Source organism: Chaetodon auriga, chromosome 18 (assembly GCF_051107435.1).
Source record: "Chaetodon auriga isolate fChaAug3 chromosome 18, fChaAug3.hap1, whole genome shotgun sequence".
Lineage (NCBI taxonomy): Eukaryota > Metazoa > Chordata > Actinopteri > Chaetodontiformes > Chaetodontidae > Chaetodon > Chaetodon auriga.
This window is the reverse complement of record NC_135091.1, coordinates 15,056,255-15,074,638: the sequence shown is the minus strand read 5'-3', so window position 1 is coordinate 15,074,638 and position 18,384 is coordinate 15,056,255. Positions and strand designations below refer to the sequence as shown.

General features: G+C 41.1%; 1 protein-coding gene across 3 annotated transcripts; it reads right to left on the bottom strand.

Annotated features, from left to right (window-relative positions):
- Positions 1 to 1,854: 1,854 nt before the first annotated feature.
- gpcpd1 (glycerophosphocholine phosphodiesterase 1) lies at positions 1,855 to 16,629 on the bottom strand. 3 transcript variants are annotated; one of them, XM_076755797.1, is made up of 20 exons: positions 16,576 to 16,629; positions 15,094 to 15,183; positions 14,568 to 14,658; positions 14,330 to 14,414; positions 13,126 to 13,201; positions 11,809 to 11,850; positions 11,398 to 11,521; positions 10,957 to 11,197; positions 10,698 to 10,860; positions 10,479 to 10,608; positions 10,267 to 10,321; positions 10,087 to 10,179; positions 9,883 to 9,957; positions 9,269 to 9,308; positions 8,966 to 9,024; positions 8,737 to 8,802; positions 8,387 to 8,523; positions 8,129 to 8,264; positions 7,528 to 7,688; positions 1,855 to 3,403 (listed from the first exon to the last, which is right to left on the bottom strand). In XM_076755797.1, exons 2-20 carry the CDS (start codon positions 15,140 to 15,142, stop codon positions 3,205 to 3,207), a joined length of 2,022 nt encoding a protein of 673 aa, XP_076611912.1. In that variant the 5' UTR covers positions 15,143 to 15,183; positions 16,576 to 16,629; the 3' UTR covers positions 1,855 to 3,204. The 3 variants fall into 3 exon arrangements, with proteins under 3 accessions (XP_076611912.1, XP_076611913.1, XP_076611911.1); XM_076755798.1 differs by lacking the exon at positions 16,576 to 16,629 and adding an exon at positions 15,332 to 15,695; XM_076755796.1 differs by lacking the exon at positions 16,576 to 16,629 and adding an exon at positions 15,453 to 15,692.
- Between the last annotated feature and the right edge of the window lie 1,755 nt (positions 16,630 to 18,384).

The following is an 18,384-nucleotide window of genomic DNA, read 5'->3' as shown; positions in this document are numbered from 1 at the left end:
GTGGCATCACGGGAGTTTGAGTGCTTTACATGACGAGCACAGTTGGCGTCAAGGCAAAAAGAAACTACAACTCCCACTGAAACATAAAGTTAGTTTTTATATCCCCTGTTACGTAATATCTAACGGCTACTCGCGAAAATATATCTAATGCTAATTTATTTTCTGTTATCAAATTTCACACAATATCAAATCACGCTTTGTTTTCACTTCTCTGAAAGATAAAATTCAATATCTTTCTGTCCGGGAAATCCTAAATGAGCAACCTGAACAGTGCACTTGGTTTATCTGAACAGCAGAGGGCGCTAAAATATTACAACTAACGCAACACGGGTATCAATTAATTTTGAAATCAGTCTTCGATTCATAAGATTGTATTTCCAATGGAGTTGAGGCACCTTTGTAGGTCGACACAAGAGTGACACAGCTGTCACTATTAAGATAAATGACTAGTTTACTAAAGTAAGTCAGCATTTTTGAGGTACTTGTGTGTATTTTCCATCCAAAACATTGTATTTTTTCACTTAATAACGTACATTTTACAGCTTCTAGTTATGTTGCAGTTGCATTAATATATGCCATATGACGTCTATTGAAGCATACATTTCTCAAGAGTTTATAATGTAGTGTGTGTAAAGTAGTGTAGTGCGTGCCAAACAAGCTTCATCTCGAAAACCTTGGATGTAACAAGTCTTGCCTGTTAGTCTACCTGCACTAAAAGGTCCCCGCTCTGCCACTGTGAAGGCAATTATCAGATTACTTAACGCAAAAACATTTCAGAAATGAAAATACTGATTAGTGACAAATCAGTTTCAAGGTTCATGCAGGTAGCTACTGCCCAAGACCGTCACCGTTCAGATAAGACAGAAACACACATAGTCAGCGGCGTCACTACTAGGACTGAATGTGCATGTGTTATCAAAATGAATCATGAACTAAAGAGTGAACTGCAGTGCCAGCAGTGTTACAAGGGTGAATGCAATTTATCTGCAGGGCAAGGCTGATTTTACTCCTAAGATGGACACACTTGTGAGTGGAAACAAGCTTACTGCACAAGTCACTAAAATTACCAATGGAGTCTGCCTGAAAGTCTGTTTTTGCATGAAGCCAGGACTGGATTTTGTCCCCAGTTACTTACCCTGAAAGAGCATTCGAAAGGATCTTTTGGCCTGTATGAGCAGGAGGAATGTTTAAAGCAAGAAAAGCCTATTTATATATTCATACAGTATCTGATTGTGAACCTGTCTTTTGAAGCATAGCTTTGTGAATAGGTCAGATGTTCTGTTATTCTCTCAGAACTAGTTGTAAGTTTCAACTTGAAAATGTTACAGCCTAAGAGTGTATTGATAATGGGTGATGCAGTAGAATCACTGTGAAGCTTACAAGTAAAAGAGGAAAATGCATGTACTTTCAGATCAAAAGATCAACCTCCTTGTTATTCAAAAAAAAAAAAAAAAAAAGCCTCTGTATTCCCCTACAGCAAAACAAAATGGAAGAAGACAAGCCAGAATTACCGCTTCGCATTTGTATGCCTCCATCAAGCAGTAAAGTCAACCACCTGAGGCTCAGTATCAGCAAAAACAATGAGCTTGTGGCAGACTACATCGCTTCAAATATGCATGTTGCTGCGAAGAAGCTATGAATTCAAAGATGTGGGTGCTTCACATATATCTTCAACCAGACAGCAAGGAAGATCCATACAGTCACCACAGTTACAAGGATTAGTGTCACCAATTCAGAATGTGACCAAGTGTGAAATATGGTCCCACAGACATACAACCTCCAGGCAAGGCTGTCAGGGATGAAGGTATTTAAAAACTCAAGTAATGTGAAAGAGAGAAAAAGTCACAGACAAAATAAACAAATACAGGTTTTGATTTTATTTACATTAGCATTTACATGTTTCTGTCCTGAAGTGGCAGCTAATGTTACACACTAGACTCGTTCATTCTGCCTGGTTAGGAGTTTGTACGATGAGACGGATATAAAGACAGTATACTATAAATGGATTTGTTTTGCTGTGTTCAAAACGCAGCAATAGCATTGTGTCACACTAACTTACTAACTTACATTAATTCAGTAATTATCTCAAGTGTGATTGTTGCCATAAAATAATCTGCCATGCAATAAAAAGTATGGTTGTAGTGAAGTTAAATACGACTTACAGCAAGTATTTATTCATTCTGTACATACATCACAACTCAATTCTATTCTAAAAGATGAGTGAGGTATTGGCGATTTTGAAACAAAAGGCAAAAGACACATTTTTTCCCCCTTAAGGCTGTGATATGTACACATGTGCACCGTCACAAATAACACATTCTTCTGCTTTTCCATAAATCAAGTGGATAAACAGGATAAATTTTACAGTACATCCATTGTGCAGTATGTAATTTACAATAAAAGCTCTTAATCCTTAAAAGTCAATACGCAGGCGTGAAGGCAAGGAAAGGAGGAGCAGGTGCTTTCAGCAGTCCAGAGGAGAGTGATCAGTTATGAACTCTATGCACCGAGAGGTGATCAGTGACAACCTGCACTGCCGTCACAATGCATATCGTCTCGTAGTCTGTGTTGAATGCAAACCTAACCCAACAATGCATGTGCAAAAATTATATCTATGCTTCTCATACCTGAAATACAAATACTCACTGCCATCTGAGACAATGAAAATAACACTTATGCAATGCTACGCGCACTGAAAAGACATAGCAACAGAAAAACAGCATGACCCTGCACCATCATAACATTTATGACACGCAATTTGCAGTTTCAGTCTCTTTACACCCGTGACAAATCAGACACATTAGCATTTAGCACTTTGACTATGAAGACATGGCTGAATAAATATCCACTGTGAAGCATAAGTGTCACCTCATACAGCCAGTTTGGATCCCTATGTAGGAAAAAAAAAAAAAAATCAATAAAAACATGTGTATGGCTGGCTTCATATTTTGGCAAAAGATCCACTGATTTCAACAAAAAGCATAAATAACAAAACTTCTGTGAAGATAAAAGACAACAGACAACATCTGTAAGTGAGCAGATTGGAGTGGAGATGGTTTAAGTGGTTTTACTCATGATTTTAGAATCTATACACAACCATGAGCTGCCATTTCTGAGCTTTTGTTTGATCATCCATCCCCACCTTGGCCCTCTTGAGTGTGCATGTGCAGTGAGGTACACCAAAAGGTCGAGGTTTAGGGGTATTTATGAGGAGCTGAGGCCAGAATCGGACTCGGCGCTGCCAGCACGGGCCTTGGAGGCAATGCAGGGAGCCATGGAGCAGGGAATGGAGTAGCAGGAGCAGGTGGAGCTCTTGAGGGTCTCCTCTGTAATAACCTCCCGCAGGGAGTGTTGCTCCTCTACCTGGAAGATGTTTGGCTGCTCTGCTTGGTCCTCGCAGATACTGAAAGAAAAGGAGGCGACGTGCTTCAGTTAGACCAGTAACAGAGGCTTCTTCACATGCCATCATTCACAAAGCAAAGTGACAGCAGAGTTGTCCTGTCCAAAAATATGATGCTAACCAAAAAAAAGAATTCACACTGTTGAGTAGTTTATATACATATATATGTAAATATTACTAAGAATATTTCTCCACTCTCTACTGTACATACTGCACATAATAATAAATAATTCAGCACATAAATCAATAGTAATACTTACTGCCCAGCACTACTTAATAGTCCAGTGGAACAGAATCTATTGTTAGTACTAACTTACAAAACATGTTATCTGATAGAAGTGACAGAATAATGGTGGAATATCAACCAGGCAAAATCAAGAATTCAGACTGCTCCAGTTCTCCTCTAAACTAGTTACCATGCTGTAGCTCCACACTTGTTTTTTTCATGCACACATGTTAATGAAAACATTATCTGCTGCATTCATTTTCGCTCGGGGGGGGGGTGACTGCACTGGTTTACATTTTGGCTGTGAGAAGGAACTTTTTCTAACTGTTATTAACACGTCAAAATGATCTTGGATGCCATCTGTGCATTCTGGACACCTCACTTTTGACTTGCCTGGCATGCGCCATGCTTTGTGAAGTGACGCCTGAGGGCCTGACTCATGAAATATAATCATGGGTGGGTTAGCAAGTTTACTTTGGGCAGGACCTGCCTTGTATAACCTGTATTAAGCAGATTAAGTCAAATGGCACCAGTTAAGTATGGAAAACAAAGGCATCGTGCCGTCCCCATAGAGACCATGTCAGACATTGTTCTAGTGAGCTACCAAAACCTTTTTTCCATGGAGGTAAAGGAATGTTTATCACAGCTATGCAAGTTTATGTGTAGGACATTCAGGTGCAATATGGCACTGGATGAAAAGTTACTCCCAGGCAGTGTATTCTCAACCATGAACTCTGTCAATCAAATACTCTACTGAAGGTTACACGTGGTTGAGCTTTGGGTTCAAGCCATGGATGGGATTAGGGCCAGCCAACATTAACCATGGAAGTAGAAGTTTAGCTCAGACTGAGAGCGCCATCTGTTTAGGATGAACTCAGAGTGAAGAGTCCTCATCGTCCAAGTTATCAACCACATCTCTTACAGTGAATACAGTCACAGGAGGAAGCTCATCGCCAGCTTTGTGAGCAAATTAGTCGAAGATGGCAAATGTAAGATTTCTGTCAAGCAGGATAGTCTGAGGGTGTTGAACCCATTTCATGAGACAGACCACCGAAGGCTTCACTAAATGAAGGCAGAGCAGTGCAGTGCAATCACCCCTTTTGTAAAGAAACCAAAGTGCAGTACAAGCTGATTGTCCACAAAACGAACGGTGCAAATAATAAAATATGCATGTGGAAAATATGCTGTGACATGACAGAATGCTGAGAAGTGAACAGCCATACAGACGAGACTTAAATGCAGGTCTCTCTTGGATCAGTTATTCGAGTTGATCACCCCATTCAGTTTCATTGCATTTACAGGCTACACAAAGAGAGTATATGAGGTTGTGAAGGCAGTTTGGTGGTATGAAACTTGCATACGTTGACTTTAAGTCGCTTGCAGTAAAAATTTAAATGCAATACATATCTTTTTTTTTTTGGTTCATACAGAAGCAAATATGTGCAAATAGAAGCAAAAATGTAGGGTGAGACCATCTCATGCACTGAATAAGCCATTTGTTGAATAACACTGGGTGTCATTCCAAGCATGAGCTAAGGAGGCCTTTCAAAGCATACACGAAACAATACACAGGCATGAAAAAAAGGAAGTGACCTAGTTCTCAGCTGGGGAAGCTAGTCTCAAAAATGATAAACATGGCAGTTGACCGACAAATATTTCAAGAAAATCAAGAAGATAGAACAATTATTGCCATTGAAACGTATTATTAAGGTGTGGAGCATATGAGAAGTCAACCGTCTTGCATCATTGTCAAGGAACATTATTTTGTTCCTGCTGCATTGTAATGGGTAAGACACAGGCTTTCAGGCAGTATTTAAGGGTGGAACCAAAAATCAGCCATAGGATGTTGAGTGAGTAAACCAACAAAACACAGCCAGGAACCAGAGAGACATTACGGGAATCTGAAGAACTTGAGTCAAAATATGGCACCAAGCATTCACAAATTCTGTAAGAAAGAGGCACAGTTATATAACAACAACCTGGAGACGTAAAATTGTTTGATTTGAGATGTTAAATGAACATCCGGACTCTGCAGAGACTGACGGATTGTATGACAAGGTTCAGAACGCCTACGGTCTGCTTTCTGCAGGGGTCTGTAAAAGTCTAGGCCAAAGTGCAAGCATAAATATCGAGCAAATGTCTTTGTATAGTGAAACACAGAAGTGAAACGGCTGAACAAATAGCCCCTGCTGACCACGCAGCTTTGACCAGACCAGAGAAAACTCTCTTTCATCCTGCTAGAAACCCAAGCTTTATGTAACAGCGCTGACACTTCGTGTGTACCCATTTCACAGTCACACACGCAACATGTTCAATGAGTAATCAAACCATTTTCATCATCAGCTACAGCGGGTGCCAAGCGATTAACATGTCTGCCAACGCTGGATTATATAACCTTGAACCCTGAAAAACTGTTGATAAAAAAGGCCTCGTCATCGTTCAGTGGACTGACAAGCATCAAAAGAGCAATAAAACGTCTGACGCTGCTTAAGAACTCGTCTGTGGCTTCAAGCTAAACCGAGACACAAGAGCACATGGTGTACTGTACATTTTGTGGTGTAGGGTGTTGAGTAACAGGTACAACACAATCATGACAATATTTCTCAGAACGTATGAAGGCTATCAATTATTGTGCAGGAGCTGTTAGCTGTCATATGCTTTGTTCGAGGTTTTGGGATTCCCACAGTGTGTCATGACCGCGTCTGCCTGCTCACACAGCAGAGTTCATTGTGACAGTGTGTCTTACATGCACTTGCTGTACGCACCCGCATGCCATGTGATATCTTCTTGTCTAACAGCTGAATTGGTTTTACGTTTCTTGTCTTTCCATCCTCTCAAGCTGAACTAAACACGCCACAGCTTGGATGAGCATAAGTTTGGGTTTTTAGGGAGGGACTTGTAACACAAGACAAAACAAGAGCGTTACTGCAAAACAGAATGCAGCACAGTAACTGTTTAATCTCCATTATTAGGGGATTGAATCTTTGGGAACCAATGAATTGATACCATTCTGATTCATGGGTGTCTGATTTTTTTCTCACTTGAATGAATAGAGGGGATAATGTTTTCATTCTCTTGTTCCAGTTTATGTGTGCTAAACCATTCACTGGTGTCCTTAGTGCACTGACATACAATATGAAACATAACTGGCAATTCTGATAAATGAGCCGCAGCCTTTTCATTTGAAAAAATTAATAGCATTAATGAATGAAAGCATCTTAGATTCTCCTGCCTGTATGTGAATAATAAAATGAGGGGGAGTGCTCTGCAGTCTCTTGCTGACGTTACGTCTACAGCAGTGGAGGACAGCCTCTCTGCTGCACCTTCCTGGGAGAAAAGTCATCCCTGTACAAGGCGTGAGTGGGCTCAAAGTTTCTGAGGTGTGACAGACTGAGCAGTTGTGTTCCTCACCACAGTTGGTTTAAGTTTTTGATGCTGCAGTGTGTGCTGGTCAGCTGATCTCTACTCTGCTCCACTAACGTTATTCTTTAAGTGACTGTGTAGAAAGATCACGATATACTTCACATTCGTCTCGCAGATGTAATTATTTAGTCATTAACATAGAAAAATGGTTGCCTTCAAGATGAATTACAAGATAACTAGCGTGCGCGTTGTAGATTGTGCAGGTACTGCACTGCTCTTGCAGTTGAAAATCAATTTTTTCACCCACCGCAATTGATTATCTCGTTTTTCTTATCATTGGAAGCCAGAGTGTACTACCTGACTGTTTGAGTAGAAGAAATGAATTTTGCTGACAAAGTACTCAAAATCATTTCATTTTTGACTGCAGTAGTTTGTTCCACATGTCCACCAGATGTTGAACATTAAAAGAAACTACTAACATCGAGGTCTGAAGGACACACACGGCAGCCACCGATCAGCACGTTGCATTTGAACCTACCTGTCGTAGATAAGCCCATCAATGCCCTGCTCCCTCAGCCTCCTTCTGTTCTCGTGGTCGTTGTTGTCATCTCCCCAGCTGAACACCACCAGCCCTTTAGACTGGGCGTCACCAATGTAGGTGAGGTTCTTTAGCAGCTCCTCAGTGTGGCCACTGATCCCCTAAAAGAGGAAGTCAAACAGAAAAATGTGGTCTTGTCTAATTTTGCTGATCTCAAATTCAAATTAACCCTTTGTCTGCTCCCTCTTGTATGAACACTGGTAAAGTCTTGCCCTCATAGCAAGTAAACTTAATCAGCTACACATGTCAGTGCAACAAAATAAGTAACCTTGTCAGATTATGCTGCATAAGCTGTCTAGAGTCCATTTTTGGACTTGCTAAAACCACTTAGACACGTCTTAGAGACAGCTCACACGATGCTACGCTCACTGCCTTGTTTGTTATGTGGACTGCTGTTTGGACTGACATGAGACTGATGGGCTATTCCTGTAAGGCCTTTCAAACCCTGCAAGAAGTTTCTTCCAACAAAAGTTACACAAAATCTGGAAAATTCAGTGGACACACTGTGATAAATATTTGACTTTCTGCCACAAATGCTCACCAGAATATTCTCACTCTGGGCGAAACTTATGGCGATCTGAGTGGTCTGGCAGCGGATGTCCATCAGCTCGGGATACTTGTCTGAAACTCCCTGAGTCAGGAAGAGGATGGGGTACTTATTCTGCTTCTGGCGCACCCTGAGGGAAGCATATGAAAAGATGTGAGCAGCAGTTGGAGAGCACCTACTGTATTCATTATATACATTATTACACTTACACACACACACACACACACACACACATATATATACTGTGCTCACATTGTGCAAATGTCTGGGTCAAAGCAGGAGAAGACAATACGTCTTTTTCCTCCTTTCTGCAGAACACAGGACAGGACGATGTCGATGAAGGTGTTCATGTTGAAGTAGGACGACAGATTGCCATCCCATGACCCGTCCTGTGAATGAAAAGCAAAAGTCTCGTGAGTTCACGGTGAGAATACATTGTTATTTCACAATGAATTCATTCTACAGTCAAAATATTCTTTGCCAAACACTGTTTGAATGAGTCAAAATACAAATAGTGGATTCCTTATCCTACTGGAACCGCCTGAGCCCTAATAATTGAGCAAATGATTGTATCATTAACCCTGCAGACTAAGTGCACCCACCTTCATCTGGGAGATCCATTTGAGCTCAATGTTGAAGCCCACATGCTCAGGAATGGCTTGGAAAATCTGTAGAAGAGGTACGAACTATGTTATTCATTCTACTGACTTTAATAAGACGTAAGACGTAGGTTACAAGGACAAGGACCATGTAATAAATGGTGAACAACCAGTTACGTCATAATGATTAGATAAGCTATCTAATAATCACGACCATCATAAAGTCATTTACCTGCGAGAGCGAGGGGAAGGGCTGATGCTCATCAATTTCATCTTCATCATCCATCAGATCTGGACAACAGAACAGACTGCTGTTGAGCCACCACATGAATTACCTGCTCACCGACTTACACATCTAGTTTACATCATTTTGCTGTGATACATGCAAAGCAATCTTTCATCAAAACCTAATTCATGTCAGTCTTTTGATGCACAGTTTGTATGACAGCATACTGTGGGCAAGCACGAGGCTTTTCAACATGTCACGCCACCAGGCAGAAAGTAATGAAGATAGAAAAAAACGACAGGCGCGTACCTTTGTCATCGTTTTCTTTCATCGCAGTGGCATGGGCCAGCTGAGCAACAAAGCAAAGCATACGTTATTTACTCTACATGTCAACAAAACATTAAGACATGTTCAGTTACCAGTTCACTGAAGTGAGCGGGGAGAAAAAATAAAAAAAAACCTGAATCATTCTGCTCTCTGTTTGACCAGTTATTGTTTCCAGCAGAGGGGTGGAGGACACTTGGGTGGGGTGCTTTCCATTGTTTCTTTTAGTTCTAGGTTTTAATAATGAATTGGTCATAGCGTCTTGGTCCTACACTGCTTTGCTCACTTCCTCCTCATGTACTGCAAGAAGGCACTTATCCCAGCTCCATTTCAACTGAGCAGTTTCTGTGTGATTGTGCAATTCAAAAAAAAAAAAAAAAAAAGCTCAACGTTCATTTTGTCATTTGATTAATTTGGGAAGATGCAAATTTCCTAACTGCAGAGGAAGCACCAGGCAATAAATGTTTGACTTCTCACAGCAGGAGAGGCACAGGTGTAGCTAATGTTAATAATCAGCCCCTTTCATCTAAAGGATTATGAAGTTTTATGTCAACTTGGATCTTATTAGCATATGTTTGCCAATTGTTCCAGGTTTTTACCTTTAGAAGCTGAAGCTGATCAAATGTCAAGTCTTTGACTGGCACCTCAATGAGCTCCAAATTCTTGTCATTTTTCTGTAAGAGGATAGAAAACAAATGTTTAAAGAGTGCCAAACATTTGTTTATGTTTGTTAATCCAGACATGATTAATGGAAGTTTTAATGGATGAGTCATTTTCAGATCTTCATCAGGTCTTTACTTTACCTTCTTGGTGGAAATGCAGCATGTCAGATCATGGTATACGATGGGAACAGCGTCCTTGGAGAGGTGCACATCAAACTCGACATATGCTGCACCCTACACACATTAAAATTAACAATTAACATACAATTAAGACAGAAGTAGCATTAAAATTAAATATTCACTCGTGCGTGTGTAACTTACGTGCTTGGCCGCGCTTTTAAATGAGGCTATCGTGTTCTCCCTGACCCTGTGGTGTCTGTAAAACACAAGTCCAAAAAGGATTTGTTGGATGTAAACAGATGAAGGATATGCAGAAGTATTCGCCTCGACAGACACACGCTGTTGCACAATAACTACTTCTTATTTGGCCTGTGTTCTATGGAAGGCAACACAAGACTGTTGCTATGTCTCACTTGGCTGCATGTGTGCTTCCAGCTCCCCTGTGACCCACATTCAGGGCGCTTCTTTTCTTCCAGTACTTGGTGAATGAGGAGCTCATGTCGCACTGCAGCCCTTGGATGGGCCGGATCACCAGGTAATCCACTGAAACAAGAGTAACAAACGAAGCAAGACTCTAAAAACAAGTCCGATCATTGTCGGCCTGTGCGGAAATCTGTTGTACAAAATCTCACCTCTGACTTTCCCGATGGTCTGTCTGGAATTTCGACCCATAATGGGAAGTGTGACGACTCCGTTGTCCTTACCACTCTCAACAAAAGAGGAGGAGAGGAGGCAAGCTGTACCCACGTGTCCTGGATGAGCATCCCCCTGGACTACATGCTCTCCCATGTCCTCCTGTGAACACATATATGAAATTAGCACTACTGATCAAAGGGTTTGATTACTATCAAGACATGGGTTTATCAGACGCAGTATTTCCAGGAGTATTACCTCAAAGAACTCAAAGGTGAGCTCTAGGTTGTCTGGGTCCATGGTGTGGATACTGTATTCAGTCCACTGGGAGGGCTCCAGTGCATACCCACATTCAGGCTGCGAGTGGCGCGACTTGTAGCCATTGGCACTGATCATACTGATCTCCAGTGTGGTGGTCATCTTGTGCCAAGATGAAGGACTGAGCTCATCTTCTTCCTCGTCTTCCTCCTCCTCTACACCCTCTAATGTCAGCTTGATTCTGTATAAGTGAGTAGAATAATAGATACATTAGTAAATGTGCAGATATCTTACTGAAATTCTGTATGCAGGCTTTCTGTTACACTTAGCTAACAGGTCGGGTAATAGTAACACTGTAATGATCCACTGAGCCGTCTCATGTCGCTTTCAAGTCGAACTTTCTCTGGCTGGTGTTAAATTCAGCCTTGGTGTCATCCCTACCTGAAGCGAGACTTCTTGAATTTCTTCTTAGTGATAGACACCGCAGGCACCTTAGAATAGTGCAGACGCAGGCGAATCTCTGTCTGGCATGTCAGCCATCCAGAGTCAACACAATTCACCCCATCTGAAAAAAAGGAGGACGTACAATGTATGTCCACTTCGAGTCTGCTGACTGCCGACCAGAGAACTGGTCTAAGCCACAGTCGGAGACAGCTGTTTGTTCTGTTGTAATAAATAACCTCAAAACTGCTGCTGCACAAAACAAAGGAAGTGACTACAGTGTGGTCGATAGGGAAGTCCCCTGCATCAGTCAGCAATTTCATTTTACAGAACTTCTATCTTGTAGAGCTTTTAGATACTGTAAACCTGCATGTGGTGAGTAAGGTAGAGAGTGTTTCTTATCCAACTTACCGTGAATTCCAAATTGTCCATCATCAATGTTCTGGTGTGTTGCTGCAATCAAGGACAAAAAGGCATTAGAAACAGGACAGAGGATTCTAAACAGTACACAAGTAGAGGTCAGATCAAAGCAGAGCATTTCCTGTGTACAAAAGGAAAACCTCAGTTTGATCTCTTAAAGGTCAAGTGTGTAGGATTTAGGGAGATCTATTGGCAGCAATAGAACATAATATTCAGTATGTTTTCAGCAGTGTGTAATCACCTGAAAATAAGAATCAGTGTGTTTTTGTTGCCTTAGAGTGAGCTCATTGTATCTACAGAGGAAGCAGGTTTTCTTCCTCAGAGTCTGCCATGTTTCTACAGAAGCCCAGAATGGACAAACCAAACAGTGGCTCTGGAGAGCACCTTATACATCGAGGTGAGGCCAGCTGAATACCAGCTGGTTGCAATCTGCAGCCTCATCGCAACATGCCACTAAATCCTACACACCGGACCTTTAAAGCAAGATGCTGAATTCAAGCCTTGGTTGGTTTGCTCTGAATTTGACTTGCCTCAACTTGAAAAGAGTCAAGAGCAGTAAAATGCATTTGATTCCAAAAAAAAAATCTGTAACTACAAGCCTGAGCATGAGCATGTCATTGAGGTTAACTTGGCAGGATGTTTATGAAACTACTCAGATTTCAAACAAAATGAATCTGAACTGAACATAAAATAAACCTCATATTTGTGACAACCTCTTATTGTAGCGGGGAAAGGCTTTTATTAGGGTTTGCTAGAAGAAAGAAAAAAAAACAAGGATGGGGTGACAGGCTGGGGTCACACAGGACATGAAGCAGGGTGCAGACATGGTTGCAACTATTCTTCCTATCAAGCTCATTTTGAATGAGCTTTGTCTTTGTTGGGCCAGCACAATGGTGCTTCAACTAGAGAGGTCTACAATATCAGGTCATGACATCTACTGTGCTGCAGTGTTTCCTCTATTGCTCCAGATTTTTCCAGCAACTGCTGTCCCTGACCTTTGCCAAAGCCAATACACAATGTCAAATAAGCGGCAGTAACAGTAAACTACATGAAGTTGGAGGAGTCACATGGCAGTGTGTTCATTTTGACATACATGTTGCCCAAAACAACAATCTAAAGGTTGGATGACTGAAATACAAACCCTCTTCTTCAGCAGGATTAACAAGAACTGACCCAACATTAGTGCTGTTAGGTAACTGTTATGTATAGTGCTAGAGCAGGGGATGGGGGGGGGGGGGGGGGGGTCTATAGGGGGTTTGAGTATGACACGCTTTACCAAACCCAACCATAGTTTTTGTTTTTCTATACCTGTGGGGCTCATCGTGCGGGGCTGCTGATGGGTCTCCCACATATTGACTATCACTTGACAGGGACCACCTGCACTCTGCAATTCCAATGTTTGGTACAATGTTAGGGTATTCAAATCAGATACATTGAACTGCTTTTCAGTCTGGCCTCCAAGCTGTCTTTGGACCAGAGAGTGAGAAAAGGAATTAGAGCTGGTATATTCACCAATCCCCACGTGGGGCAGTCAGCCACCATGGGTTGAAATCTGAAAAGTGGATTTGTTAGTGAGGAAAAAAAACCACATTGAGCTGCTCTCTTTATCTGCAATGAAGCTATCACTAACTACAGCAACAATATGTTTGTAGCACCACATTTTGACCTTTGTAATTTACCTATGATGTTATAGAGTTGAATACAGTATTATACTAAGAAAAGAAATACCCAGCACTTCTCATGTCTGCTATTACGGTGCATGAGTTTAGAAAAAACGGTATATATTGCTGTCGTTGCTGTGGGAGTAGCTCAAGTTTCTGACATTTCAGGCACGATTTAAATGGCATGAATAAATCAATAGACTGGGAAACGTTGGCTTCTTTAACTTTGCATCAACTGTTGAAACCCAATGACAAGTTTCAGCTCACAGCAGCTAGGAGCCTGTGCAATTTACAAAGTCAAGCGTGTCACAAGCTACACAGTACAAACATGAGAAAGTCAGATAAGGGCAGACTTTTAGTGTCACGCAACGTGAGTTACACCCTTGACCTAAAGAAGGAGAAAATCCTAAGCGAGAGCCAGATGCTAGGGTTTTCTTGTGTGAGAAATTCCTGACACACTGTCTGTCTTTTTCACCTCCAGTGAAATTTGATCCCTGGTTTGTTTGTGTACATCTATAAACAGACAATTTTAGCAGACCCTCACGTGCTTAGATTAGAGTAAGCTAGCTGGCAGTTTGCCAAGAACTGGCTAATCTATAGCACAAGATAAGGCTTTTTCTAAAGGCATAAACACGGATACAGGTGAGTGATCCTTGCTGAAACTATGACAAAAAGGAGAAAGCTTTAATTGACAGACAACCTGAAACCATCACATCACAAAACAAAAAATCACATTGGACTTGTACTTAACAATAATAACAGCTTTCAAAGGATGATTTTTAACAACTGTGAGCAAATTCATCCAGTATTTTTAGGGCTATGCCATTATACAGACAGGAGACTGTGCTCACCTTTGACTCCAGAAAGAAGCCTTTGAAATAGCGGTACTTGGAAACGTGTCCTTTAGGCACACTGACTGTAGTAGTCCACGTGTTTCTGCCAGGGAGTAAACATGCACATTCATATTTCAGAAGGACAAAATAGTAAGAAAATCCTTTTGGGTGTAATCTGGTGAAGAAAACATCACACAGTCATATTTTAACAGCACATTTTTAATGCGTGAGACATTCCACGTAAAATTTAACCTACCCATCATTAGCATCAGGATGCAGGGTCACAGCTTTTTGATGGCTCCAGCTTCCCAGGGCTTCACAGCTCCCAACAACTGCAATGGCCTCCCCTAGAAATGTTCAAATAGGCCTGTTACCTAATGCAACTTGGACAAAAATAAAAAAAAACTAATTTATAATATTTACAATAAACACAACAACACAACATTTACAGCTTTAGCTCGAGTATATTGATGTAAACATGTTTGAGATGCCTCATTAGACAATGAAAAGCTGGCATGGGTCACAAATATTAACACACGCACACACACTCTCACACATATATAACAACTCAAACAAGGATTTCAATATCTGGGGAAAGATGGGGTACATGGGAATACTGCACTTCAAAAACAGATCATCTAACGAAAAGAGCAAATAATAGCATTGTATTACAAAACACCATTCAACATAGTAACTTCTAAATGTAGGTAAACAGATCATATCCTGACATGGTAAGCCTCTTTATCTGTAGCTGTGTCTCCAGTCAACTTGAACAGCCATACCTGGGGATGTTTCTCCTCTCACAACCAAAGTCACCTGAGTGGTCTCCATAGTTCACACTGGCACAGAGAGAGATTGGCGGCAGAAACAGGCTGAAAGACATCAACAAATTCGAAATAAGCTTTCTTTAACTGTCGTTAAGTGAACGGAAGGCGAATATTATTGTCCTGTGCCAAGTGTAACTACTAGCTGTTTTGATTACTTAACAAAATAACGGCACTTGAAAACAAGCCAACTTACCCGTATGATCGCTGCCTAAAACATTAGCTTTAGTAACAAGCCTAGCTAGCCGGCAAGCTGCACGCTATTAGCTAGCTCATGTCCTCTGAACAGCAACACTGATCATGACAGTTATCGTTACCTTCTTGGTTTGAGCAGCCACCGCTTGGTGTTAGGAGAGACACCAGCTGAACGAAAACAAACCCAACGAGCCGACCGGACCACCCCTACTCATTGCTGCCGTGTTAATCAAGGTGTGAATAAATATTAATATACTGTATCAATATTAAGATGAGCCTTAAGCTAGTAGCAACATATGCCCGTACACAAAGAATTGCCTCTATTTGATGGCTTGGTAAACACACGAGCGTCAAGTTCATATAATGAAAACTAAGACTTCCGGTATACACTTTCAAATTACATGATTCAATCAACGTGCTTACACGTTGTAAGGCAAATGGTAACTAATCCAAGGAAGACTTTGGATTAACGTTAAACAACGAGGCAGTTGTCGATCGAAGTCCTTTGTAAGGCTTTGAAAGACCATTAAGGCCGCGATGTTTGGAGATACGAGTGACAGAGATTGTCTCAGATGTAGTGTCAGATACTTCTTGTACCTTTGCAGGTCTTTAGCACTTTTATTTTGAAAGTATCATTTCACATTTCGTGTTATTGTCTGGTTCCCGCTGACTACTTGACGAAGCTGGTTCATACCGCCTTGTTCCGGATCTATGGTCTGTGTTTATGCTGCATTACTGTACTTTCGGAAATACAGGGTTTGGTGAGCTTAACGCACATATTCGACCCCAAAAGTAGTAAACATACGTGAAAGTCGCACATTTTTCTAAAATATCGCCAGACAAGATGTTGACAGGAAAAAATGACTAGTAATTAAATACTTTTGGAGAATTTGTCAGCCACAAACATGAAATGCGGCACTTTCTGAATCTGCTAGTGAAATGCATATTAATTCATGAATTTCTGAAGAAAAATAGCAACCATATATCAAAATAGGTTTGTTACTATGTCCATTTTATTATTTATAATTAAACAATAATTACAAAAAAATATAGCAAAATAACAAGCCAACTTTAATTGTGTTACTAACCTACGGCGCAGGCATTTACGAGGTACTTACAATGCCACATCAGCTGGTATGCGTGTATTTCCCACAGACAGTATAACGGACTTAGTTAGCGCAAGAAAATGTACTTTCAAGAAACTGACACTGGGTGGGAACAAGGTAACGACAAATGTGAACATACCGTCAGAAGAAACGGACGAACTTGCACATTTTCGGTGAAAGTTTGACTTGTTTTGATGATGCAGCAGGAGTACGCCTTTAAATAGGAGGGGGTGACGTCACGGACACGGTACCCTTGATTGCTGCACGAAAACATGCTCGAAAGTTGCAGATTAGTTTTAAATACACAGAGTTTGTCTTGGGGAAAACCTTTTTTTACGAAAGCGTCCAAAATGCGTAACTGAAAAGCAAATATTTGATAACGTCACTCGGTTGTATGACACTAAATAAATAGTCGTTTTTCACCATTTGTCTTTCACTTTCAACTAGTCGCACTGGACTGAGACGGATTGAACAGCCTGCTCTTATCATTACACATAGTGCATTTGTGGAACTGACCATGTTTGTTCTGACTGCATGATAGCCGAGGCACATTGTCATTAAACCCTTTTAAACAGGATGGACTTAAGACAGACTGATAATACTGTGTGAATGAAAAAGTTTTGGTTGACCTTGTCTTAGATAACCTGAAGCCATTTATAAATGATACTGCAGAGGAGAGACCCTGCACTGTGATCCTGAACCTCTTCAACACACATTCTTTGTATCTGTGGTTCAAAGCTTAGCCTGTAGCGCCCTCCAGTGTTCATGAAAATACACCATGCCAGAGAGGTTTAAAAAACATTGCAGTACATTAGTCACACTTTCCCAGAAAATACACCATCAGGACTTAAGCTTCCTCACAGCGCAATTCCTCATCTCTGACATGCAACGGGCCTATTATGAGAACCCTAAATACATGGAAACAAGGCGCTGCACTTTCAAGTCTTTTGATGAATTAGTGCCGACTCCTTGATTTGGATGAGGTAGATATTGCAAAGTACTAATGAGTACAATGAGATGGATGAGAGTTTTCATTTGGGGATGAACTGTTCCTTAACGTAGGCTGTCTTCATTTCTCGTTTGCCTTTGTTAATGAACACCGATGGGACCCCGCTGTGATGAGGCAGGGGCAGCACTCAAGGTCGGAAGAGAATTATACGTCTGACCTGGGAAAAAAAACTGAAGATCTCTGCTGTGGATGTTTCAAGCATGAAAAGTAACTCGCTGCCAAAGTGCTGTGTATGGGTCCCAATTGCATCTGTACCAGTGGATCAATGCCGAAAAGTGGTTTGAGATGGCAAGAGAAGGAGGGAGAGGCATGCGGGGCTTTGATGAAAGAGCAAAGGAAACAGAAATTATGATGGGTGAACAGAGATTGCAGCATTATGAGTACATCAGGCTATTTCCCAGCACCCAGCAGCACTCTCATTACAGATCCCTTTTACCAGTCACAACCTGCTGAACTCATTAATTTACATGTGTAGTTTTCTGTATAATATACATGTCTGTCATTGTAGCCGCTTAATTATGGAGAAAATATTCCCAGTGGCTGGAGAAAAATGTTACATAAATTACAGTTGATGTTACACGGTATGACAAAAATCATAGTTATATGTACTTATTGCAGTTGGTATATTCTATTCACAAGATGTACTTTAGCTAACTAGGCTGGAAGTGTCATGACTGGTACAAGCAGGGTAATCAGGGGAAAGACCCAAATGCAGACTTCTGAGGAGCAGAGATGGTTTAGTTCAGTGATTTTATTGTGAAAATCAAAAATACAGAAGGCTTATGGGATAGTGAGGCAGGCAAGAGTCAAAACCACAAGTCCAAAAGGAAGAGGCAAGAATTCAAAATCCAATAGCCAGGCAAAAATGTCAGAACAGGTTTGCAGATAAGCAGAGCACAGGTAACAGACACAAGGCTAGAAGGAAAAGGCATGGAAACT